The sequence below is a fragment of the Nicotiana tabacum genome, chromosome 24, assembly GCF_000715075.1.
Source record: "Nicotiana tabacum cultivar K326 chromosome 24, ASM71507v2, whole genome shotgun sequence".
In the NCBI taxonomy this organism is placed as follows: domain Eukaryota; kingdom Viridiplantae; phylum Streptophyta; class Magnoliopsida; order Solanales; family Solanaceae; genus Nicotiana; species Nicotiana tabacum.
This window is the reverse complement of record NC_134103.1, coordinates 110,873,729-110,900,373: the sequence shown is the minus strand read 5'-3', so window position 1 is coordinate 110,900,373 and position 26,645 is coordinate 110,873,729. Positions and strand designations below refer to the sequence as shown.

The 26,645-nt window shown below is 37.3% G+C and overlaps 1 protein-coding gene across 16 annotated transcripts; it reads left to right on the top strand.

The window, feature by feature from the left end:
• Positions 1-1,689: 1,689 nt before the first annotated feature.
• Positions 1,690-10,659, top strand: LOC107828349 (tRNAse Z TRZ4, mitochondrial). Of its 16 annotated transcripts, none has more exons than XM_075247264.1 (13): positions 1,690-1,788; positions 5,914-6,003; positions 6,565-6,597; positions 6,924-6,968; positions 7,063-7,117; positions 7,557-7,612; positions 7,727-8,131; positions 8,238-8,506; positions 8,579-8,714; positions 8,817-8,864; positions 9,031-9,434; positions 9,564-10,173; positions 10,341-10,659. In XM_075247264.1, exons 1-13 carry the CDS (start codon positions 1,711-1,713, stop codon positions 10,614-10,616), a joined length of 2,505 nt encoding a protein of 834 aa, XP_075103365.1. In that variant the 5' UTR covers positions 1,690-1,710; the 3' UTR covers positions 10,617-10,659. The 16 variants fall into 16 exon arrangements, with proteins under 16 accessions (XP_075103365.1, XP_075103364.1, XP_075103362.1 ...); XM_075247263.1 differs by having other exon boundaries at positions 8,579-8,726; XM_075247261.1 differs by having other exon boundaries at positions 7,500-7,612.
• Positions 10,660-26,645: the final 15,986 nt, after the last annotated feature.

The following is a 26,645-nucleotide window of genomic DNA, read 5'->3' as shown; positions in this document are numbered from 1 at the left end:
AGCATATGTACTGTGACACCGCCTCATCGGCCTTGAACCGAAGAGGGCTTTTCAACCTTGAAGTCGTCATTTACCGAACACCCCCCGGGGATGAACATTTTCAAGGAGGGCTCGGCTGCCGGTTCATCAGTGGCCGCGCCCGAAACAGACTTCTCGAGGACGACCATATCAGGGGCGGTCTCCTCGACCTCAGTAGTCGGCTGCGAAGAAGAAGGAGCATTTTTTTGGGGAATGGTCTTGGAAGTCTTTGCCATTTCTTTTATCTGGTTAAAAGGGTTTGAAACTATGAAGGAGAATGAGGAGATGAGGGGTGAGAACTTGCTAATAAAAACAAGCACACTTGCTTAAGTAAGTCGTAAAAGAAAGGTTGTAACTTGAAGAACAAAGATAAGAATATTGAGGGATGAAAGAAGACTGTAATATCTTAAAGGATCGAAGGTAGAAGCTTGGTCAAAAGTAAAAAATGAACGAAGAAGGGGTATTTATAGGGGCTTGGTGCCGTTTCACATTCAGGCACGACCTGCCGATGGCTGACACGCGTTAGGGGTCATTATGACGCGACTGGCGGGACGTTTCGGTTTCTTTGTCGTTTTGTGTCGCAGCGCGTTAAAGGATAGATCGAAGAACTCATGTCGTTCCTCGTCGTTTCCGTAAAACTTACTCTCCGAGAAACGAGGGGACTATCTGTATACTGGTGAAATCGGACCCATAAACCGGCCTGATTCCCGATAAAATAGATCGAGTAAGGAACGCAATGACAAGGAACCAGAATCGAGGTAAGGGACTCATCGAGTCAGGTACCGGGGGCATGACGTCCGCCCTCGAGTATATCGAGGCCATGACCCTAAGATCAGACCAAATCCCAAAAGACTTCGGAGAGCATTATTGGACAATCGAACACGATTAACGGAAGGCCGTAATATCCGTGATCAACCGGGTATCACGACGCGGATCTCGGTACGTACCGACGGGAATCCAATAATTAGTTAAACAAGAGATTTTTACCTTTTATGGAATTGTACCTAGAGTGAGATTTTCCTACTATATAAAGGGGGGTCTGATTATTTATTGAACACATTGTAACACGCATCCCAAAGCAATATACTATTATTTTTACTGTTATGCATAACTCTTATTCTCGTTCATCAGTGCTGGCCATTGTGAGTCCAGATCGAGGGTGGATATTTCATCAAGGCTGAAATTATCCTGCTCACGTGGTTTGAATTTACTATATCTTTATTTATTTAATCTAACGCAATTTATCGTTTGTATCGAATTAATCCACGTATCCTTAAAACCACTTACAAATTTAATTGTTATCCGTTTTTGAGGTAAATAAAACCTTTGTGGTCTGGCCGTTCTCCGGACCCCGCGCATAGTGGGTGTTTAGTGCACCGGGCTGTCTTTTGTTTTTTTAGTGGAAAGAAAAATTAGGAATAGGAGGAAGAAGTAGAAAGAAAATAGGAAAATAATTTCTGTGTATATATATGAAATATAATTAATGATCGACGGCCGACGGGTATAACGTAGCATCGATAGGTAAAAGTAACTTTTATTTTTTTCTTTCTTCTCACTGATTCGGAATAGGTTTTCTTTTTCCTCACTGAGTTCCGAATAGCTTCCAATCTTAAATTATTGCCACCCTCTGCCGGCTGCCGCTACGGTCGTGTCCATCAATTTCTGCAGCGACACCTTCTGTACAGGTCCAGGATGTCTAAGCCTGAAAATAATGTTCGCCAGGATGTTTGTGGTAGCACTAGTCGCCAAAATACCGAAGCCTATGTTCAGGTTATTATCTTTTGCACTGTTTTCATTATTTTCTTTATCTCTTTAGCATGCTTACTCCCACAAACTTGTTTGCTGGGACTTCAAAGGGGAGAGTTTGGGGGGGGGGGCAGTAAACTAAAAGTTTCAGTTTTTACCGTAGAATTTGTCAGTCATAATCTCCAGCAACCTTTTTCCCCTTTCAAGTTTTAACCTTTTGTCATCCTTGTGCGAAATGTTGATGCATAGGACCCATAACTTGAATTGTACTTTCACTTTGGATTGCACATCAGGAAGTTATCTTTGGAAGAAATCTTAAAAAGTAAAATGCCAAATTTACAATAACCTGAATATCTTTCATAAAAAAAAATACTAACCTGAATATCGTAGCATGTGGGCTTCATTTAATAGGTATAGGACTCTTTTTGTGTAGCAATATGTAAAATTTAAATCTTGTAGCCTGGAGCTAAATGCCCTCGAATGGATTCTGTATAGTTTCTATTGGTCATTCATTATTGTGCTTCTCATGAAATTTCTGACTCTCTCTCCACCATTTAGTCTCTTGTCTGATTAAATTCAAACTGCGGCCCTTATTTATTTATGGAGATTGCGCTAGGTTTCATGTATTTTTTGATAAGTAATTTTTCTTTTTTTTGATAACACGCTAGGTTTCATGTATATGCTTGCTTAATTTGAGTTAGTTGAGGGGTTAGAACCTAGAGTTTACATGTCCTCTATTTTAATGTCTTGGTAAATTATCTTTACCTAAATAGAATTGGTTAAACTGAAGTACTGAAACGAAGCTGTTGCTAATGGTTCTGACTGTTTTTGTTGTTTGTTTCTTAGTATGCCCTTTTACATCATATGTATTACCTTCTATTTTGGTTCTTAAGTATCATGGGATGCAGCCCATAAACATTTTTAGTGAAGTCCTGGAAAAACAGGGAATGGGGTAGGTCTTTCTTACAAAAACGCATAAGAACATCAAGATCTGTTGGGGATTTAAGCACGAAAAACAATTAAAGTATGATTTTTAGTGAAAAAAGATGCTAATGAAGAAGAAATAAAAAAGAAATATTTAATAGAAGAAGAAATAAGTTTTTTTCTCTCGTACAACTCAATGAGCTATTTATATTTGACGGGAATTGAAAAAATTAAAATACCTAAATAAAGAACAGGGTTCCATCACAGGCCTTGGACAACTACCGAAGTCAGTTGGAGATTCAAGCATAAAAAACAATAAAAGCATGAGCTTTAGGGTGTGTTTGGTATGATGAAAAATGTTTTGTGGAAAATATTTTCCCATTTTTCCATGTTTGGTTGATATAAATGATTTAGAAAACGTTTTCTTAACAACTTATTTTTCTCTAATTAGGGGAAAATGACTTCCCTAAAAATTGAAGGGAAAACATTTTCATTAAAATCAAAAGATATGTTGGTCCTCCTCGTTGGCCTCTCGTGCTGGTCCCCCCTTCCCAAAACACTCTCCAATCTCTCTCTTCACCAAAAACTCTTTCTTCGGTCGAGGATTTTTAAAATCTATCCTCCACTCGCCGCAACTTCAATCTATGGTTTTGGCTCTATTCTTTGCCGGTCAGCTATAGTTTTCCGGCAACAACAAAGGTATCTTCCGTTTTCCGGCGGCGTTTTTTGACAATTTTGAAAAGCTTGTGAAGTGGGTTAATGCTCCTTATTAAGAACCTCCTTTGTACTTTAACTGGTAGTTTCTTGTATATTTATTTACTTGAAGTTGTAGTATTTTCAGAAAAAGTAAAACTCTTTTTATAATTATGTGAAGTTTATTTGGCAATCCCATGCCTCGTATCTTCTGAATACACCATCGATTTGTTATCCCAACATTGATGAATAATGATACTTAAAGATGAAAATATGGTGAAAGTTCTTAATGTTATTAGAACACTCAAGAATTGAAGGATATGAGAGTACACACCTGGAAACGTGGGAGATTTGGGGTGGGTGTGAGGAGCATAGAAACGTGGAGGATTTGGGGGGGAGGGGAGGAGCATGGGAAACTATGTTCCTAAAAATATATTTCATCCACTAACCAAACACTAGAAAATATTTTTCACTTTCCAACCAAACATGAGAAATTAAGTAAGAAAATCACTTATTTTCTCATAAAATATTTTATAGGAAAATCATGGAAAACATTTTCCATCATACCAAACACACCCTTAGTGAAGAAGACGCTACTGAAGAAGAAATAAAATATATAGATGTAATGTTCAAAATAATTATTTTTTCTTAACCAAGAAATCTGCTATTTCTAACTTCGAAATCGATGAATAATGCAGTATTATCAAAGGTTCACTTCACTTGAGCCTTGAAGCTAGGTACAAAAACCGGTGTGCTTCACACCGCTTAGACATAGTTCCAATTTAGGCACCAAGGCGAAAAAAGTGTGTGTGTGTGTCATCACCTATTGGCCTCCTCTTGAAGAGGGAAACACTAAAAAATTAACTACTTCGTCCGTCCCAATTCGTGTGTTACCCTTTCCTTTTTAGTCTCCCCAAAAAGAATGTTACCTTTCTATATTCAGAAATATTTTAACTTTAAACTTTTCATTTTATCCTTAATGAGATAATTATAGCCACACAAATACCTATGGCTAAGTTTCAAAAGTTTCTTTCTTTCTTAAACTTCGTGGCTAGTCAAGCAAATTTTTCAATTTTGTTGACCAAGGGAGTATTTTACTTGATCATAATGTTTTCAATTCCATTTACTGTGTAATTATTACATATGTTTATATTATTAATCTTGTAATACATTCTTATTTCTTATTTCTTTTCATCATTTGCGTTTTTTTCCTTCTAATATCAAAACCTGCGCTTTATTTTTTATTTGCACTTTGTGCTTAAAGCCTTAGATTCTCACATTGGTTGAAGGTATGAGTTGCATTCTCTTTATTTGATATTTGACAATCCTCACCTCATGAGCTAGCATTTGGGGTTGAATTAGGCCAAAGGTTCATTTTTGTAAAACCAGTGGATGCAAATTTCAGAAAAGCCTTCATTGGTATGACTTAACCATCTTCGACCATTCATATTTATCAAATAATATCATTTCTCAAGTCATATTCCGATGTTTGATTAGAAAAGTTGGTGATTTGAACTAAAAGTAGAAATGATACATATACATTAAGGACATAAGTTATATCCCTTGATTATTGTAAATATTCTCCTTGAAGATAAGATATACATGGTCAATGAGGATTCATATAATTGACCCGAACTTGTTTGGAATTGAGGCGTAGTTGTTGTTATACAAGAATACAAGTTTAGGCAACCACGTACTCCAAAAAACAAGCTTAGGCAACCAATCTTAGGAAACTTGCTTCATCAGCAAGAAACTTTTCTTTGTGTCACACTAACTAGGCCAAAGTTTGGCTCTCTTGAAAAAATTCTGTGCTCCATTATGTAAATATGAGAAATACCCTCTTTAGAAATCATAATATTGACCATAATATTCTTCTTAAACGCTTGTCTAGAGTCTTTGATTTGATGTGTCTAGACTGTTGGATGTTTGAGTTTGGTGACTTTGATCCTCCTCTGAGCTTACATGTAATTTTTTTTTCTGCCTATTGTATGTTAGTGGCATGTACTTTTAATTCCTTTGCTTCTTTACAAAGTGTTGACACAATTTTACTAACTAGTGAAGTAATGGTGTGCAACCCATGTGCACAAGAAAAACTGTACATTTTTATTTGTGAAAGAATATGAGCATTAATTTCAAGATCTTCAGACAATTGGTGGAGTACGTCAAGAATCCATGAGGCATGTTTGATGCTCTCTAACACCCTTTGACAGGTGTATCCCGATTTTAAAATTCGCGTGTGAACTGAATATTGGACAATCGAGTCTGAGAGTCCATGCCAAAATTGCCAACAAAAGAATTTGTTAAAGTAATAGATGGAATACCCCCAAGACCCTCATAAACTGTTTGCGTACCTATGTATCTTTATCATCTATAAAGTTAAGAAAAACATAAATCTTTTTGGTGAATTATTAATTACCTTTAGTCTTGACTGAAAATGAGATGCTTTCATATTTCTTTTTTCCTTTTTTTTTCCCTCTTTAAATACATTCTCTTTCTTTGTAGTAGTAACTGCTGCTTTCCTGTTTATTACAGATTCTGGGGACAGGAATGGATACCCAAGAAACATCCCCGTCTGTTCTGCTCTTCTTTAACAACGAAAGATTCATATTTAATGCTGGAGAGGTAACTCTTGAGTGATAGTAATATTTATTGCACAATACATTTTTTATTGGACAGTAGATTGGGGCTTACTTCAACTAGCCTGCTATTTCATTATACGTTTTAAATATGGTTATTGAACTCAAGGATATCCATTAGGTGATACTTTGGTGATGTTATGGTATTGGCAGTGACATGATGAGTTGAAAATCTACTTCATTCTGTTTCTGCTTCACCCTTGCGAGCAATTTCATGCTCATGTTAAGGATTCTCACATTTCCAAACAATCTAATTCCTTGTAGTTTTGTATCTTGATTGTGCAATACAATAAAATCAAAAGCTCTAGGAACAGGCAGCTTGGAGATGCCAACACAATGCTATTTCTAAAGTTTGGGCTTTTGTTAACAAAGTATAATGAGTAGAAGTATTCTGTCAGATTCAATCTTTCCGTAAATTGAAAGAATGCTTAAACCCAAATTTTGCCCTGTTAAGTGTTAACCTTGAGTTAGTTTGCCGAAGTGAAGATCCAGATTCAACTCTAGATTGAACTGAATTGATTGCTTTATGCAAAATTATAATCCGCAGTTGGTGCTGTATCTGCTGGTTCATCGTCAACAGGTGAACATTACAAGTTTTTCTTTGTTTTTTTGGGGGGAGCAGAGCTTTGGAGGAGGGCATGTGACACTGCTGTGATTCTTTTCCGGATGCAGTAGAATTTTGGCAGCTTTTCCTTCTGGTTTTTAGTTGACATAGGTTTCAGTAATGAGGATTGAAGCTCTGCATTTTCTATTCTGCACAAATCAATAACCAACTTGTTCTGCACAGCAGATATTATCCACTTGTTTAACCCCCCCAAAAAACAATCACCCGCTCGCAGGAGTTTTCTAGTTAGTTGTAAGAACATCTGTAAGCTGTTATTCCTCAAACCAGTACTCATGTTGCAGGGATTACAACGCTTCTGCGCTGAGCATAAGATTAAATTATCTCAGGTATATCTGACATGCACGATTTCAGTTTCAAAGTTTACAAAACTAATTGGTCACTGCTTTTGTTGTATAAAAACATACTGTTGTCAATTTACAGGTAGACCACATATGTCTCACTCGTGTCTGCTCAGAGACAGCAGGAGGACTTCCAGGTTTGCATCTTGACCTTCGGGGAATGAACTAATTTTAAACCATATTTTGTTTTGTCCCTTTAGTTTTCTTAGAGAATTAAATTGATTTTCTATGTGGTACTCCCTCTGTTTCAATTTAGATGACACTTTCCTTATTAGTCTGTTTAAAAAAGAATGATACATTTCTATATTTAGAAACAATTTAACTTTAAACTTTTTATTCTACCCACTTTACCCTTAATGAGAAGCTTTTATAGCCACACAAATATTATGGCCCCACTAAGATTTTGCCCCTTAAGCTTTTAGCACTATCTGTTTCAAACGTCTTATTTTTTTCTTAAACTTTGTGTCAAGTCAAACTACATCATCTAAATTGAAACGGAGGGAGTACAATTTATCACAGTTCCCAAGAATCAAATCTCTCAAGAAATCATTTTGCTCATGATCCAAGGCGTCTCAGGTTTGCTATTGACTTTGGCTGGCATAAAAAATGGAAGTCCTGAGAGTACTGAGCATGTGAGTACCAGTCCAGTGCTTACCTCCCCTATTTTCATATGATACTTATCATTAAAATGAAAGCTGACAGTGGTGCTATTACTTACTAAAAAGCATCTCTATTGGTCTTTTAAGGTTGACATATGGGGTCCTCCAAATCTTGATTTATTGGTTAACGCAATGAAGAATTTTGTCCCTCATGCTACCATGGTCAAAGCACATATCATCCCACGAAGTGACAATGTTATGGTTCATGGAAATGGAGCTGCACTAGCTTCCTCACTACATGCGGAGGAGCTGCAAGCTGAAGGCAAGTTCAAGGCAGTTAGTATATCAGCTATTCTCCTAACACCGACTGATCTTTTGGATGGATCTCATTTTAGTTCAAATGATACCTCCATTGTATATATTTGTAACCTACATGACATCAGAGGGGAGTTTGACCCCAGAAAGGCTAAAGCTTGCGGACTCAAAAAGGGGAGAAAGCTTGGACAACTGCAAAATGGGATCAGTGTGAAGTCAGATCTTCTGGATATCGAGGTCAGTTCTACACTCATTAGAACTACATTATAGACTTCGTTTCTCCAGTTCTTGTGCCTCTATGAAGTTATTAAACTGCAGCTGACTTTCATTTTGCCTCATTCAGGTCCATCCAGATGATGTAATAGGCCCACCTATTCCTGGTCCCATTGTACTGATTGTTGACTGTCCAACAGAACCTCATGCACAAGAGTTACTGTCTGCACAAGCTCTTAACGCCTATTATTCAGATTCCCAAAGTAACTCCCCAGAGACCACCAAGGTTGTGAACTGCATCATTCATTTGAGCCCTGCTACTGTTGTCAGCAGTCCAGTTTATGAGAGATGGATGAGGAAATTTGATTCTGCCCAACATATTATGGCAAGAACTACAAGGTCCGTAACTTCTCTTCATGATTATTTTAGATTTTTCCATATCAACACTGGTTCATAGTCATTCTGTCACAGGGAGCATGAAACAACTCCAATTCTAGAATCTAGTGCGAGAATAGCCACAAGACTGCATTATTTGTGTCCGCAGCTTTTTCCTGCTCCTAGTCTTCTTTCTGTTCAGAATGATGGTGTTGCAGCACCAAATTTCAAGGTACAAGTGGAGGTTTGTTTGAAGCTCTAAAACTTGATAGTCACTTGTGAGAACATCTTAAATACCCGAGGAAAGCTGGTGATATGATACTTGTCGTTGCAGGGTTCGATCTCGAAGGTTTGTGGGATATCTGCTGAAAATCTCTTAAAGGTATTGTTGACTCCAAGATTAATTTTTTCTAGGAGAGGTAACAGTATTATAAATCATCAGCACAATGGATGTGCTGGAAACCATATTTACTTTTCAAAAGGAGCAAAAGTATACCCTTGCATGGCCATTCTTGTAATGAACTTTTCTTGTCTAACCTGTTGAACAGTTCACCTTACGTCCTCCTAGACGTCTGGGATTGGACAGATCTAGTGTTCAAAATCAGATGACCTCCTCAGTGTTCATTAAAGAGTTACTTTCAGAGATCCCTGAGATTGCTGATGCTGCAAAGAACATGAGCACATTTTGGCACAAACCTAAAGAAGATGAGGCGGAACTGTTCACCAGGCAGGACAGTGAAGTCATGACTGGAGATCCATCTTTGGCTGGACATGCTGCCCCTAGGTGTATGAAAAATGTCCAGAGAGATGATCTGGAGATTGTTTTTCTGGGCACCGGTTCTTCTATACCTTCAAAATATCGAAATGTCAGTTCCATCTATTTTAATCTGTTCTCTAAAGGGGGCTTACTCCTTGATTGTGGAGAAGGAACCCTGGCACAACTCAAGAGGAGGTAATAGCATTGGACTCTTAGGATTTATGTTGTATTGTTCAGAACCTCTTTTATCATTTTTCTATTTCGTTTTTCACTCCAGGCCTTCTTTCAACCGCATGAATTAATTTATTTAATAACATTGAACAGATATGGCATCAATGGTGCAGACAGTGCAGTTAGAAATCTTAAATGCATTTGGATTTCTCACATCCATGCTGATCACCACGCAGGTTTGGCACGAATACTTGCTTTGAGACGCGATTTGTTGAAGGGAGTACCCCATGAACCCATGCTGGTTATTGGGCCAGAGCAGGTTGGGGAGTTTCTCAAGGATTATAAAAAACTAGAAGACCTAGACATGTTGTTCCTCGACTGTAGGAGCACTACAGTGGCTAAGTGGGATGATATGGAAGCTGACTCTATGAATGATGAAAGTAGAGATCATACTGTGTTGACTTCTCTTTCCGAAGATAGTTCTCTGTTGCGCTGTTCGAAAAGAATGAAGCCAAGCACTCCAGTTGATGACATAAAATTGCTGAAGCGTTTCAAGAAAGTTCTAAGTGAAGCAGGGCTAGTGAGATTCATCAGCTTCCCTGTTGTACACTGTCCTGAGGCATTTGGTATCATCTTAGAATCAGCGGAAAGAATGAATTGCGGAACAGTAGTACCAGGTTGGAAGGTTGTGTACTCTGGTGACACAAGGCCATGCTCAGAAGTTATAGAAGCATCTCTTGGAGCAACAATTCTTATACATGAGGTCAGTGCAAACTTGTGCAGATTTTTTCTATTCATCGGGAGTTATGTTCCAACTTTCCCTTGTGTCAAAATCAAGTTGGCTATTCAGATCAGTTTTAGTATCATTTTGGTACAGTAGTTAAGCAAAGTGCATAAATTCTACCAGTTGATGATTGACATTATCTGCAGGCGACCTTCGAGGATGGCCTGTTGGAGGAGGCTATAACAAGAAATCACAGCACAATTAAGGAAGCTATAGAAGTGGGACGTTCTGCTGGTGCATACCGCATAATATTGACTCACTTCAGCCAAAGATACCCAAAAGTACCTGCACTTGATGAAGTGAGCATACAAAGAACTTGTATTGCTTTTGACCTAATGAGTGTAAACCTAGCAGATTTGCCGGTGCTCCCTAAGCTTCTTCCCTACCTAAAATTGCTTTTCAGAACCAGGGAGTTAATTTGAAGTAACATATTGAGACACAGCTTCGGTGTTACCAACATAAAAATTATCTTTCACATGTTAGTATACTGACTAGATGTTGGTAAAATGGATAAAATCTTAAAGTATCCTTTCCAAACCGCCGTGGATTAGTGATTTATTTAAACTCGGTCAAGTGTGGTTTGTGGATCAGTTCGTATAACCAGCTCTAAAAAATGGATAATTTCAGAAATGGGATCGTCTTTTGTACAACTATAAATACGTGATTTTCAAATGGAAGGTTCTTGGAGAGTTTCGGACCAGGGTTTAACCGTCGCATGGGGGTAAGTGGGCGGGTTGGGTCGGATGCAGAGGCAGACCCATGTGTATGGGTGAGGGGTCACCGGACCCGTAAACTTCGGCCGAAATCATGTATATATATATATATATGTATATACCTTGAAAATGGTTAATTTAAATCAGTTGGCACCCTGAACATTAAAAACATTTAGGGGGCACTGGTTGAGCAGAATAATGTGTCCCCTTCCCGTAAAACTTCTGGGTCCGCCTCTGGTCGGATATAGGTCGGGTCGAAAACGAGTAATGTAAAATGGATAAATTATCCGACATGACTCATATTTTATACAGATAAAAAAATGGGTTAACCGGCGGATAATCCATTTTCGAATATGATCACTTTTGTGAGAATGTTTTGGCTCCCAAACTTGAGGAACCTCCAATTTGAGGCATTACAAAGGTAAAAGTTAAACCCATTAGTTATTCATTGGTTATCCATATTCTAAATGGATAATATGGTTCTTATCCATATTCAACCTGTTTTATAAAGTTCATTGTCCAACCCATTTTTATTGGATAATTGTTTTCTTTTATCCATTTTGCCACAAATAAGCAAACCAACATCGCGAGGACCATCTCACCCATAACGCCGTAAGGCCTAAACGGAATTACAACATATGTGCGAATAATCATGTAACCTTCACAAACTGTCATAGCATAAGAGAGAAAAATATAACATAGACCGATGCGCGAATAACATCCATTCCGCCCGATGATATACCTGCGGTAACAGTTGTGCAAGAGCAAGCAAATCCGATCTGATACACAATATACATTCTCATTAGGCTCACAAATCCCCAAACCAAATTCCGATCATTCCCAAACAGGTAGATAACCTTCCAAAAGTCCATATCAACCTTTCCATAACACATACCATCAATTATCCGATCCTCAACATGTCTTCACAATTCGCATTCTAGGAATAGTCTACCTACGAAAACATACAGTCTTTGAACCTCATGAATACCAGAATCTCCATATCCGATCTCAACTACGCTACTCAAATGGCTAATGCGTCACTCAGACTCCATCATCTTACGAAATATAACCACAAAGATCCTTTGCGCCATGGAGCAAAAACTTGAACCTCAGCAGCCCAAATCTAGGTGACCACCACAATGTTAGTCAAGCACCCACAAATCAAAACACAATGCGCTTGCTAAAATGCGCTCTCTCCTCTGGCGATATCAAATAGTGACAACATTCTCTTAAATATCAGAAATCGTCTGTGTCATCAAAAACTCATATATTTCCCTTTGAAACTAAACTACAACCTTGAACTCACCACTTTCAACCCCACACGGCGCACCGCCACTAATACGCTAACCTATGAAAATACAAAAATCCCATAATCAATTCTGAATCACAAGCAAGTCGAACACCTCATCAGCCGAGAACCTTCTATTTAACTTAACCCAGGAGAACATCACCACACGCAATATATCTTTTATATCTATAGAAAACATCAACTCCGGTCCATGGCCATAACCATGATGAATTCTTCGGAACTCATTAACACATAATCAAGTCATCAGAACCGATCTTTTCTAACTCAACCGAATCACGCAGGCTACCAATCTGATATGCTCGCTCTAAAGGAACCTTCTGCTAATCCGAAGCCGTTTCTTGCATCTCTCTAATGTTGTCATGTAGAATCATTCTTGATATAGAAGTACCGCAAATCCAAACACCATCCATTGTCGATCTCGAGCTCGAACCACACACAAATCCAAAAAACCTCAAATGCCACGTACGAACCTTGAACTCATTAGAACCTTTTCGATAGCCACCCACTTTTCTCGAAAACCCCACTACACAGCCAATGGACACCGGATAAACCGCACTGTGCCCACACCTGAATAACCAAAAGAAGCAACCAAGCGATTTCGTTTCCTTACACTCTGCATCTACAACGAACATCAAAACTGAATCCTCCTCAAGACCTCTATGTACCCCATAAGGCATGTTACATCATGCATCCACTGACCCCTTGCCCAAAATCGTACTCGATGAAACCTTTCTTAAATAGAACAATAAATATATGCAGAAAAGAACAATACTAGAACATAACAGAAATAAGTACAAGAAACAAATATGCGAAGTAGTAAATGATTGCTAGAATAAATCACGGTCTATATTCCTCAATATCACGACCAATCCTTTCATTAAAGCGATAACCAACAAACAACCAGGGTATTAAATTCATAAATTTTATAATATCAATAACAAGAAAGGTAGGAGTAATATCAAGGAGAATGATTAAGCGAATATTCCAAATGAACATCAATCACAGCTTGCAAGCCAATAAAAATTTAACAAACCTCAAGAACCTTATTGTTCAAGTATCTCAACAAGTCTCAAAAATGATCTTCAACTCAAGTATAGAATCCAATATCTCAAGGAATAAGGGTCGTAGCGGTGTATTTGTGATTAAGTATAATGACGATCGAATTTAGCACATCAATAATTTCACAAAGTCCGTCAAATTTTAATCAAGTTATAATAAGCTAAATCATAATTTCTAACATTTAATTTTATATTCATAGTAATCTAGAAGTCAAGTAAGACATGAAGCAAGAAGGTCACATAATCCTATAAGGCACAAATAATCGTATAATTTACCCCCTAGAATGATTAACCCTGGCATATATATATGTTCTCGTCACCACATATATGTATCACCCCCGCATGTAGCAAACAATATCAATTAGTAAAAAAAAAATTTCAACAAGGTTAGGCAAGACACTTGCCTCATTCCGGGATAATTTTCACAATCTAATACCGTCTTCCATAGAAATATCCTCAAAATGATCAAAACTTAGTCAATTATCATTTAACGAAGTCAAATAATACTAAAAGAAACATCCCCAATTAATAAAGGTTCAATCTTGGCCAAAATCTCAAAAGTCAATAAAAGTTAATCCCGGGTTCGCTTAGTCCAAACTCAAGACTCGAGCCAGACCTGATTACCCATTCACTCCCGAGCTTGGATATGCAATTTATTTCGAAATCCAACCTCAATTTGAGGTCTAAATCTCTATTTTTTAAATTTCCCAAATTCTACCCTAAACCCCTAATTTTCACCATAAATTTCTTAGATTTGATGTTAAACGTCATGAAAACGTAGTTGAAATTGATTGTAAACTTGCTAAAGATGCTTACCAATGAATTTGGGAAGGAAATCCTCTTCAAAAATTGCCTCTATGGAGTTTAGGGTTGGAAAGTGGTGTAAAATGAGCTAAGTCCTGATTTTTTCCTTCTTTACCCAACTGCAGATATCGCAATTGCAAAATATAGTTCGCAATGGCGACGATCACAAAAGCAATCAATTCTTCGCAAAAGCGAAAAAGTCTCTGATCCTGCTATTATCGCAAATGCGATGAAATTATTGCAAATGCGAACAAAGGGTTGTCCGCAAATGCGAAATATAAACCCGCAAATGCGAGTCTGCCCCGTTTTCCTCAGACTTGCAAATGCGACACGAAAACTCGCAAGTGCGAAATCCCCACCATCGTATTTGCGGACTTAACTTCGCAAAAGCGAAGCTGACCAATCCCCAACCAGAATCACAAATGCGATCCTCACCTCGCATTTGCAAACACGTTCTCGCAAATGCGATACCTACAGACCTGATGCACCAGCATTCTTTCTAAGCCAAAAATCAGTCCGCTAAGCATCCAAAACTCACCCGAGCCCCTCGAGCTCCAAACCAAATATGCATACAAGTGTAATAACATCCTACGAACTTGCTCGCTCACCTAAATCACCAAATTAACATCAAACAACAAGAATTTATCATCAAAGCTCAAGATTTTTAAGTTTAAAGTCAAGTTTTCCAATGTTTCACATAATGCGCAGAAATACGCTCGAGTCACCCGGGACCCCAAATCAAACATACGCACAAGTCCAAAAATATCATATGAACCTACCGAAATCGTCAAAATACCGATTCGAGATCGTTTATTAAAAATATTGACCATGGTCAACTTTAGTCTCTTTTAAACTTAAAAATCATATTTTCTTCAAAATTTATGTAAAATCTTTTTGGAACATGACACGGACCACACACGCAAATCAATAAACATCAAATGAAACTATAGAAGGTCTCGAAACACTAAATAATGTGAAATAATAACAAAAGTATAGCAATAAAGGAACTAAACTATTTAAAAGATAAAAATATCTTTATAGATAGTAACAATAACCTTTCATTATTAATCAACGCATAACAATTCTTTCATTATTAACTACCACACATAGATCTAGGATTTTAATTATAAGCTTCAAGATTTCAGTTTCAACCACTAAAATCCATCATTTTATTTGAGTTGTGGATTCATAGCTCAATTGTTTTTTTGCAATTTTAGTGAATTTTATATTTAAAATCTATGTCTTGAATAAAAGTTATGGGTTCAATTGAACTCCTAGCTAAGTTGTTGGATCCGCCCTTATCACCACGTACATATTAATCCCTTAGGGATCGTTTGGTACGCAGATTAAATTATCCCGAAATTATAATCCCTGGACTAATTTATCCCACCTGAGAGATAGAATGAAAAAGTGATAGTTGTTATAAAATAACGACTATAAAGTAAAAACACCGAAGATAAATATAGAGAGAGATTGATATATTATTCAACTTCAAACTGATGTACATAATGAACTGAAAACTCCTTTATTTATAGAAGAAAGGAAGCAACTGCGAGACTTTTCTGGAAGCAGCTGAAAGGTTTTTCTTGAGATGCTTGTAAGCTGTCTGCATGAGATGCTTGCAACCTGCCTGTTTAATAAGAAATTGATGAAAATCATTTCATTGGGTTGCTTGCAACCTGCCTGCATCAACTGCTTGTAGATAAACTTCAATATAGTACCAAATAGATAATCTTCTTCAGGAAGATTATCTATAGCGGAGTAATAAATAGACATCCATAATATAATTATTTTCATAACACTCCCCCTTAGATGTTCATTAAAAGATATTGTGCCTCGTTAAAACCTTACTAGGAAAAACCCAGTGAAAAAAATCCTAGTGAAGGAAAAAAAGTATACATATTTAGTAATACGCATTTTTAGCAGCCTCATTAAAAACCTTATAAGGAAAACCATGTGGGAAAAATCTTAGTAAGGAAAAAAGAGTACAACGCACATTTTACCTCCTCTGATGAAAACTTTATTTCAAATATTGAGTCTCCACATTCTAATCTTGTATACTATCTTCTCAAAAATTGAAATTGGTAAGGATTTAGTGAATAAATCTGCTGGATTGTCACTTGAACGGATTTGCTACACAACGATATTACCATTCTTCTCGAGATCATGTGTGAAGAATAACTTTGATAAAATGTGTTTCGTTCTATCTCTTTTTATGAATCCTCCCTTTAATTGGACTATGCATGCAATATTGTCTTCGTATAATATTATGGGTTATTTTATCACATTCCAACCCACATTTTTCTCGAATAAAATGAATCACTGATCTCAACCATACGCATTCTCTACTTGCTTTATGAATAGCTATTATCTCAGCATGATTTGAAGTAGCAGCAGCAATATATTGCTTTGTGAAGCACCATGATATGAAAATACCTCCACATGTAAATACATACCCAATTTGAGATCGAGCTTTATGGGGATTAGATAAATAACCTACATCTGCATAACCAATACGATCTGCACCACCTTTGTTAGCATTAGCAAGATACATAAGTGCACTAATTGCACTGAGATAGAGTATTTCAGGACCCTATGATTGTGAAAACATGAAGATTTTCAATCTTTCAATCATTTGTATTCCCGGTATGATTGTCATTTGTATTAATAAATTTCGGGTTTATCATAACATATGTTTTGACAATAATAATGACAAATAAGCTCTTCGGGAGCCTTCAATTTATTGTCCACAATCAAATATTATTCAGACACTATTTGTGTCATGTGTCTTCTAGACAAACGGTTAGCTCTTCGGGAGCTTTTGATAAATTTTGTACTACCAAATATTGCCCACACACTTCTGGTGTCACGAGAGAAAATCATAATCAAATGAACAATATAAAGCCAATTATAAATTTATAAATGATAAAAATTAAGAATTTTAATATTTCTACCACTAACTTTGTGACAAATATCTCCTTCAAGGAGAAATACCATTAACATCTGAATATTTTGCATCAATGCAGCAACCACATAGTCATTGCATCTTTTAAGGAAAGATACACGAGTTGTTATTTCCTTCGGGGAACTCAATAATTAACCATAATATATTAATGTGGTTGTAGTAGAAAGCATGCTACAAGAATGCTTTTGCCTTAGAATGATAATTAATAAAATTATCCAAGATGTTTTACGTACAACAGGTACGTGCGGCAATGATCTTTATGCCACAAAAATATTATGTATATCCTCTGTTATTCTACCTCTCCAGGAGGTGAGTTGTGATATTTCTTCATTCACTCCAGGGAATGAAAATATGCTTAAAAAATAACTTTGAATAGCTCATTATTTTGTTTAAGCACAGAAAGACACAGTTTCATAAATATTTTTCTGCTTCAGGAGAAAAATTCAATTGTTTTACTACTTCAGGAGCAAATTTAAAATACGAAATATTGAGTATATATTCTCTAAATTATATTACCTCTTCTGGAGGTGAATCGTAATATATTTACATTAAGAGCGCGTTCATATTTACAAGCTTTATTAATATTGTCGCATTCATTTCGCAGAATGGATTAATATTTATCAAAAGTTCTCATCCTTCAGGGAACAGAACATAATTATCTGAACATGCATTAATCACACCAAATTGTGTGATGTCTTAGAACCTCTTTTAAGATAATGCTACTTCAGGAGCAAATCGAGGCATACATGTAATATAGAGAATATTTCTCTAGCTTATCTTAAATTGTAACGATAAAAAACCTAAATTACTACTTCTAGTGGTCATAGGCATACACCACTTCAGGTGGTTAATTGTCACGACTCAAAATCCAACTAGCCGTGATAGAACCTAACCCAACCCGTTAGGTAAGCCAATTTATAATTATCCAATTCAATTAATATTTAACTGACTCTAATACACTCTCTAAGGACTGGTAGTACAAATCACGAGCTTCTAAGATTAGAATTTACAAAAACTGGTGTGAAATAAAAATACATCATCTGTTTGAAATATACATGAACAAATTAAAAATTCTAAAGCTACCATGAACAAGAGGCATCAATGACTGGAACGCAGGTACATCTTTAGGTCCAGCTCTCGCCATGTACAACAGCATCAACATTCAAAATCTGCACACAATATGCATAAGTGTAGTATGAGTACAACTGACCCCATGTACTCAATAAGTAACAAACCTAACCTTAGGTTGAGAGTAGTAACGAGCTGGGATAAAGGTCAGAGTCCAACACCAATAGCCAAACAAAAGTTCATAACAACATAATAAAAGTGATAACAGAAGTAAATCATAGATGTAGTGCTCATCTCGTTCACAGTTCCGGAAAATAGGCATACTTTTCAAGTATATGAGTGAAAACCCAAATCTTTTACCGAAATCGCCAAAATATGAGTACGTTTGTAAAACTATGATTTTTCTCAAAACATTCAACAGGTAAATGTTTCATTTTCAAATGGCGAGAGGGAATTTCTTCTCCTCCTCTTATTTCTATTTTCAAACTTTAAACATGTAACACCCCGAAAAAATTTCTAAGTGTTTTAAGACCATTAAGAAGATTGACGGGTGCTAATTATATCAATTCGGGTATGAACAAGACTGATAATTTAAATGATATCAATTGATCATGATAATATATGTATGAGGTGCATTAAAAATAGTTTATGGTCAAAGAAGAGTCCTAAGGCTAAGTCAAGTTGAAAATCATATGATGAGATAAAGTTTCAAGTGAGTTTACACAAAATCTAACTTCAAACGAGAATAACTCTCAAGATCTAAATTCAAACGAGCATAACTATCAAGATATGAAGATTTATATGGTGTATAACCTATCAAATCAAATATCTTTGAATCTAGTTTCCAATGCATCGGACCGTTTGTCATTTGGATATGTATATAGAAAGTTATGGCAAATTTACTGGACATGTGTCATATGCGCGCCCAGATGCGCGACCGCGCATATTTGAGAGTTTCTGCCTCAGGTGCGCGGCCAGATGCGCGGCCACTTGCCCAGGTGCGCGGTCACGCACGTAGGAACCTATTAAATAACCCCAAGGCCGGGTAGAGAGAAGGGTTAAGTCATTTTTGAGGTAAAACCCTGATATTTTAGAGAGATGTAAGAGCATTTTAGAGAGAGAAGGAATAAAACTAACATTCTAATCATCCAATCTTGCACCAATCTTCAAGAATCAAGGAAGCTAATCACAAGATCTTTATCAAAGAGGTAAGGTTCCATATTCTTGTTTTTAATTTCGGGATTTGGATTAAAAGTAGGCCATAAGAAGTATGATTCTTGGGTGTGAGAGTATTATGTGTACATGTATGGATTTATTATGGAAATATGAGTATGAATCAAGTATTGAAACTTATGGTATAGTGATTGGAAACCATAAATTTCAATTTAAATACATAGCCATTGTAGAGATTGAAAGATTATTATTTGATGGAATTTTGTTGGCTGGGTGAGAATGGTTGGTCACACATATAAGGATTATAAGTTGTTAAAGAATGATGGTGGGATAAATTGTAATGGTAGTTGGAAGAACTAATTCTATGGTTAAGAAATGTATAAATGTATGCCCACTAGGTGTTTGGTAAATTGTCTAAATGGCCTAAACTATGTAATAGGTTACTAATATTGGTCCCAATAGATGTTGATATTGTAGATTGAAGTTACTTAGTATAGTAGATCGTTGTAGTGTCATTAAGGGGTGAATTTCAGTTTCAGAGCGTTGGCATTGAATTGAGGAGACAAGAAGGCATTCAGAGGTGGATACGCACGGAATGGAATTTCCTGAGCACTGATTAGCTTGCTTGACGTTGGGTTCGTCTTGTTGAGGTAAGTAACACTTCTAAATTTGGTTCTGAGGGTATGAATCCCTAAATTTGGTATGATATAAATTATTTGGAGGCGACACACACGATAGGTGACAAGCATGTGGACGTGCACCATTGAAATTGTGACTTGAATAAATTCTGTGGAATTGAAAAATTAATGAATCATGTTATTATCTGAACATGTTCCACGTGTTAGAGAAATTGAGCTGAGGCTCTTATTAAATATCACATTTAGACTATGTGCCAATATTTTGGTACCCATGGGGTCGTGTTGATATTGAATTAATTGTCTCAAAAATATACATTTCACACTCAGTCATATTCGTCCATTGTGAGGATATTTATGGGATCGAGCTGCGCGCCGCAGCAGGCCATATTGGCTTTATATATGTTATCATTAAAGGGATCGGGGTTGCCCGCTTGTAGCAGGCCAGAATGGCTTTATACATTTCAAGATGATATGATATGTCAATATATAGCAACAGAGACTAAGATATGATATGAAATGAATAAACATGACTGAGCATGAAATTGCAATGTAAGCAAATAACTCAACAGCAGTAATGACCTCAGTGGGTCCCAACAGAATAAGCATGTAGCCTAAACATGATTTCTAACATGGATCACAGCTCAATAACTCTAGTATGTGGAGATTTCATGAATACAGATAAGTTCATATAACTACACAACACAACAGAAATAACAGAGTTACAATTCACACGGTGCACGCCCACACGCCCGTCACCTAACATGTGTGTCGCCTCATCAACAAACACCTAACACGAAATTCGGGGTTTCATACTCTCAACACTAAGTTTAGAAGTGTTACTTACCTCGAACTAGCTAAATCCAATGCCGAGCACGATAAACAATACTCCAAAAATTTCATTCCGCGCATATCAACATCCGAACGCCTTCATATCTCCTCAATTCCAAGCCAAACGATTCGAAACTAATCAAACGACGTGCAAATTAATCAGAATATACTCTAATACTTACAATTTAACAATTTATTAAAAAAAATCCCAATTTCGCTCGAAAAGTCGAAAGTGGAGTCCATGTCTCGGAACCCGACAAAATTTACAAAATATGAATGCCCATTCAACCACGAGTCCAACCATACTAAATTTACCAAATTCCGACATCAACTCGACCTTCAAATCCTCAAATCTTATTTTCAAATCCCTAGGTCCCAATCTTCGAATTTCATCTCAACAACACGTAATCTAATCGAAATACTCAATGCTAATTCAATATTATTGACTAACAAATATCACAAGTGATTTACCTCAAGTTTTGCCGTGAATTCCCTCTAAACAATCGCCTCAAACCATGCTTGAAAGGTCTAAAATGACAAAAATGTCGGAACCCCTATGTTTTGTAATTTGTCCAGTGTTTTCGCACATGCGGACACTTAACCGCATCTGCGGTTCCGCTTCTGCGGAGAATCCATCGCATCTGCGGTGTTTTCCAAGGTTGGCCTACCTTCAATTTTGAGGTCGCCTTCCCACTTCTGCTGACTCGCTTCTGCGAGAAGCAGTCCGCTTATGCGGTCACGCGCGCATCTGCGACCACTGGTCCGCATCTGCGATCACGCAGGTGCGGAATTTTCCCTTGCCCCTGCGGCCACTGATCACCTCCCCCTTGTCCGTTTCTGTGATGCCATGCTTTATTCTGCGAGCTCGCACCTGCGAGCAAAATTCCGCAGGTGCGATTGCACCAGAAGGGCCAAAATTTCAAGATTTTTCTTACGTCCAAATTTGATCCGTTAACCATCCGAAACTCGCTCGAGGCTCCCGGGACCTCAATCAAATACTTCAACAAGTCCTAAAACATCATACAAAATTAGTCAAAACCTTAAATCACATCAAACAACGCTAAAACCATGAATCATACCCCAATTCAAACCTAATTAAACTAAGAAATTTCAACTTCTATATTCGATGCCGAAACCTATCAAATCAATTCTGATTGACCTCATATTTTGCACGCAAGTCATACATGACATAACGGACCTATCAAAATATCCAGAACTGGATTCTGAAACCGATATCAATAAAGTCAACTCCCGGTCAAACTTTCAAACCTTCAATTTCAAACTTTCGCCATTTCAAGCAAAAATTAATTACGGACTTCCAAATAAATATCCGAACACACTCCTAAGTCCAAAATCACCATACGGAGCTATTGGAACCATCCAAATTCTAATCTAGAGTCATTTTCATAAAAGTTAAACTCCAGTCAACCCTTTTCATTTAAGCTTCCAACATGAACTTTCTTCATCCGAACTAATCCCGAAACACCTGAAAACCAAATCCGACAATACACACGGGTCATAATACATTATATGAAGCTATTCAAGACTTCAAATAGTTGAAAGGAGCGAAAAAAACTCAAAATGACCGGTCGGGTCGTTATACTCTCCCCCACTTAAACATACATTCGTCCTTGAACGTGCCAAGAGTTATATCCAAAACCTTCAAATCATTTTCCACCTTACTAGGCACATACCCGGGGGTTATCCCACGTCACCCTATTTCATATAAGTCTGGCCACACAACATAAATGAAGATAATTGATTTAACCTTAGCCTATAAACCTTGGAATTCAATTTCCAACATTCGGAATTTCTTTTCAAGACCCGAATCTCACACCTACACACTATATAAATCTGAACAAATTGTATCCAGCCATAACCATAACCCCAGATATAATCATACAACATACTACACAACACGCAAGCTCGCAGCACCATTCCCGATCACAGTAACTACTCCAAACCAACCAAGTACTAGTATTATACCCCACATTCCATAGAACCTCATTCCAAAATCTTCGTACACTATCGATAATGAAAGAAACATACATGAGCTCACAACCACTCACTAGATCAACATCATGGATTTTTCCCTCGTTCAACAAGTACCATAGCTAATTATTTAAGCCGAATTCTAAATTATTCTTCCAACAAGCTGTAATCAAACTTGATAGTTTCCATTCTAGGTCCAATGACCTTATAACACCAAATACAACTATTTTAGCTATTCCGACACATAACATTATTTAAAACCAACTCATCAAATTCCGCGAGAAGAACATTTGTGTGAGCATGTGCACAATTTCTCTCAAATTGCCATAATCAGGCAATATCAGAGCATGTAGAGGAAGGAAATAATTGATCAAATAAATGATGAAGGAAACGCAAATTCCACACGTTGCAATGCATGACCCCATCCAAACACTGGAACATATGAAATACCTCAGCCACCATGCTCAAAATCAATAACCATGCGCAATTCGACATCAAGTACCCAAAGTGCATGACCATAATCATGGAGAGACAAATAACACAATACCATAATCCGGAAAGAACATAACCAATGAGCAATCAATCATTCAACACCCTAATACCCATCTCGCTCATGTTCCGCTGTAGGGCCCAAATAGAACTGCAATATGTGCGCATACAACCAACGAATCACAACCCCTCGTGGCATAGATGAGTAACTCATAGAATATATCAGAACACTAATAAGCTCAACTCTAACCGAATGGCACATCCCTCAACAATAGCAGTACGGAGTGAACCAATTCGATCCGGTGTAGAATACACATCCTCATTGGGTCTACCAATTGGGCCCCAAATCAACTTTGGCCATCCACAAATAGATAAATAACCCTCCGAAGGTCCACAATGACCTAACCATGACACATACTGTCATCTGGCTAGCTTTAGCCACATCCTCTCAGCCCATAACCACGCAACGATCTGCTTCTGAGAATTCCCCGGTCTCCAAATACATAGAATGCACGAATCACCATATCTGATCCCAACTCCAGTACTCGAATGACTATTACATCCTTCATGCACGATCATCCCACTAGGAATACTTCCATAATTCTTCTGTGCAACATAGCAAAAATTCGCATATCAGCAGTCTACCAACCGTGGGAGTACTGTAATACCGATGAACATCCGTAAGTCAAAACACAATGCGCATTCTAAAATGTGCACCCTTCTTAAGAATTACCGAGCAATTATAACATTCATCTAAATATCTGCAACTGGCCATGCTATCCAAAATTCATGATCTTCCCTTCAAGACGGAACTGCCACCTTGTACACGTAAATCTTAATCCCGCATAACACACCATATCTATCATTCCATCATGTGAAAAGCACGAGAATCTCATTATCAACTCTGAGTCACCAGCAAATTACATACTCGATTAGTTAGAAACCTTCCATTTGCTTTCTTCCAGGAGGAAATCACAATACACAACACATTCCCCACACTGATAGAAAATATTCGGTTCAAACCATGGTATAAACCATCAAGAGCACTTTGAAATATGTTTGCACATAACCAAGCTATCAGAACTGAATTCCTCTAATCCGACCAAGCCACGCAGGTCACTAAGCCCAAGAATGTTGCCACCAAAATATCTGTAGAGCCTCACCACATCATAATTACCCCCATAAATACCACAATCGAGACACTTACTCTGAAAGGACCTTATGTGAACTTAGAATTGTTCTTTTACCTTTCTTATACTGGAATGTAGAATCCATAGTCATACAGAATTACCGCAAGTCCAGGCACCATCAAATGCAAATCTCAGATTTTATCCATGCACAAGTTCAGAGAAATTCTCAATTGCTATATATAAATCTCGAACCCATTAAAACTTTTTCGAGAGTAACCCACTTTGCTCAAATCTAAATTGCACCACCCGAATGGGCCGAGAGACACATGCCACATTAGTACAACAACACTCAAAGAAGTAACCCTGCTCTAATACCACCGATCAAATTCATACTCCGTGCGCACTATATCCTTCAGAATAACAACTTAATCATTCCATGATTTTCATATTTTTATAAAGTGCAATGTAACCCGTATTTAGGGATTTCCTTACTCGAGTCATCCTCGATTTTTTGCAAGTTATAACTAATCCACAAGTATGCCTCAGACCAAAATCAATACAGCACATACTCGTGCAATCAAATCATAGATAGCAGACTCCCCCACTTGGCTTAAAGACATATAACAAAACATGTGATAACTCACCATACCCATACTCTACTATGGTCATAATCCCGCAGTCAATTCAACAAAAATTCTTCACAAACTCAGGTAAAACAAACCATAAAATACCCCAAATCATGTCCTAAGCTCGCCTTTATCCTCGTGATGGTCAAGTCAACTTTCTCAACCAATCCAAACTCAAATCTCAACAGATATACCTTGCTGGTAGAAATGAAACTCCCCACATAACATTATAAGGAACACACCTACATAGATTACTCCGCAAGAGATAAACCAACTACTTAGCCTTAAATTGGCATCTTGTTATACCCTTTCGCAGCCACAATTACTATGCAATCACTTAATCTTTCTGAGTTTGAACTCAAAACGAAAGATGAAAACCTATTTCGTTCCACAATTAATCAACATGTAAAATTTTTCAACACACTCATACTCGAGACTATACGTCATATCAAGATAGTAATCTGGCACCCAATAGTCTTTTTTACATCTCAAGCAAACTATCCTCGTCACCATCAAACTATCTGAACACATTCTGCAGTCGTATCATACTCATCATTTAGTCATTCCACTGCACATCGAGCCACAAATTCCACTCATAGGGTCACTACCAGATATATGAGTCCAAATATACAAGTTCACACAACCGAAGCTACCGAGCCTAAGCTACAGTCCAAACCTGGCCTCAAGTCCTCCAGACTGGCCCATCACCAAAATAAAAAAATCATATCTCGCACCTCATCCCTGGAATCACAAACCGGTGATGCACGGCTAATCCCCAACGCTTACATGCGCATACGAATGCGTGAAGGGAATTCAAAGAGTTACGTTTTAAGCTGAATCAATGCCACATGACAAGGAAAGAAAGATGGAAAGTTTATCCTAAATGCCCTGTAGCCTCTCGAAGATAAGTATGGGCATTATCATACTGATCTACAAAATTCTACTAGACACTTACTCATGACTTGTATAACCTATGAACCTAGAGCTTAGATACCACCTTGTCATGACCCAAAATCTAACTAGCCATGATGGCACCTAACCCAACCTGTTAGGTAAGCTAATTTGTAATTATCCGATTCAATTAATATTTAACTGACTTTAATACACTTCCCAAGGACTGTTAGTACAAATCATGAGCTTCTAAGATTAGAATGTACAAAAACTGGTGTGAAATAAAAATACATCATTAGTTTGAAATATATATGAACAAATTAAAAATTCTAAAGCTACCATGAACAAGAGACAGTAATGACTGGAACGCAGGTACATCTTCAGATACAGCTCCTGCCACGTACAACAACATCAACATCCAAAATCTGCATGTAAGGTGCAGAAGTGTAGTATGAGTACAACCGACCCCATGTACTCAATAAGTAACAAACCTAACCTCAGGTTGAAAGTAGTGACGAGCTGGGATAAAGGTTAGAGTCCAACACCAATAGCCAAACAACAGTTCATAACAATATAATAAAAGTGATAACAGAAGTAAATTAGAGATGTAGTGCTCAGCTCGTACACAGTTCTGAAAAATAGGCATGATTTTCAAGTATATCAGTGAAAACTCAAATCTTTTACCGAAATCACCCAAATATGAGTACGTTTGTAAAACTGTGGTTTTTTCTCAAAACTTTCAGCAGGTAAATGTTTCATTTTCAAAT

What these genes read in the sequence shown, in the direction of transcription:
- LOC107828349 (XM_075247260.1), top strand. Translation starts at nt 1,711, where the DNA reads ATGTCTAAGCCTGAAAATAATGTTCGCCAGGATGTTTGTGGTAGCACT. An exon ending in ATAAGATTAAATTATCTCAG is followed by an intron (nt 6,969 to 7,062) that starts GTATATCTGACA and finishes GTCAATTTACAG; the next exon opens with GTAGACCACATATGTCTCAC. An exon ending in CTGCTGAAAATCTCTTAAAG is followed by an intron (nt 8,865 to 9,030) that starts GTATTGTTGACT and finishes CCTGTTGAACAG; the next exon opens with TTCACCTTACGTCCTCCTAG.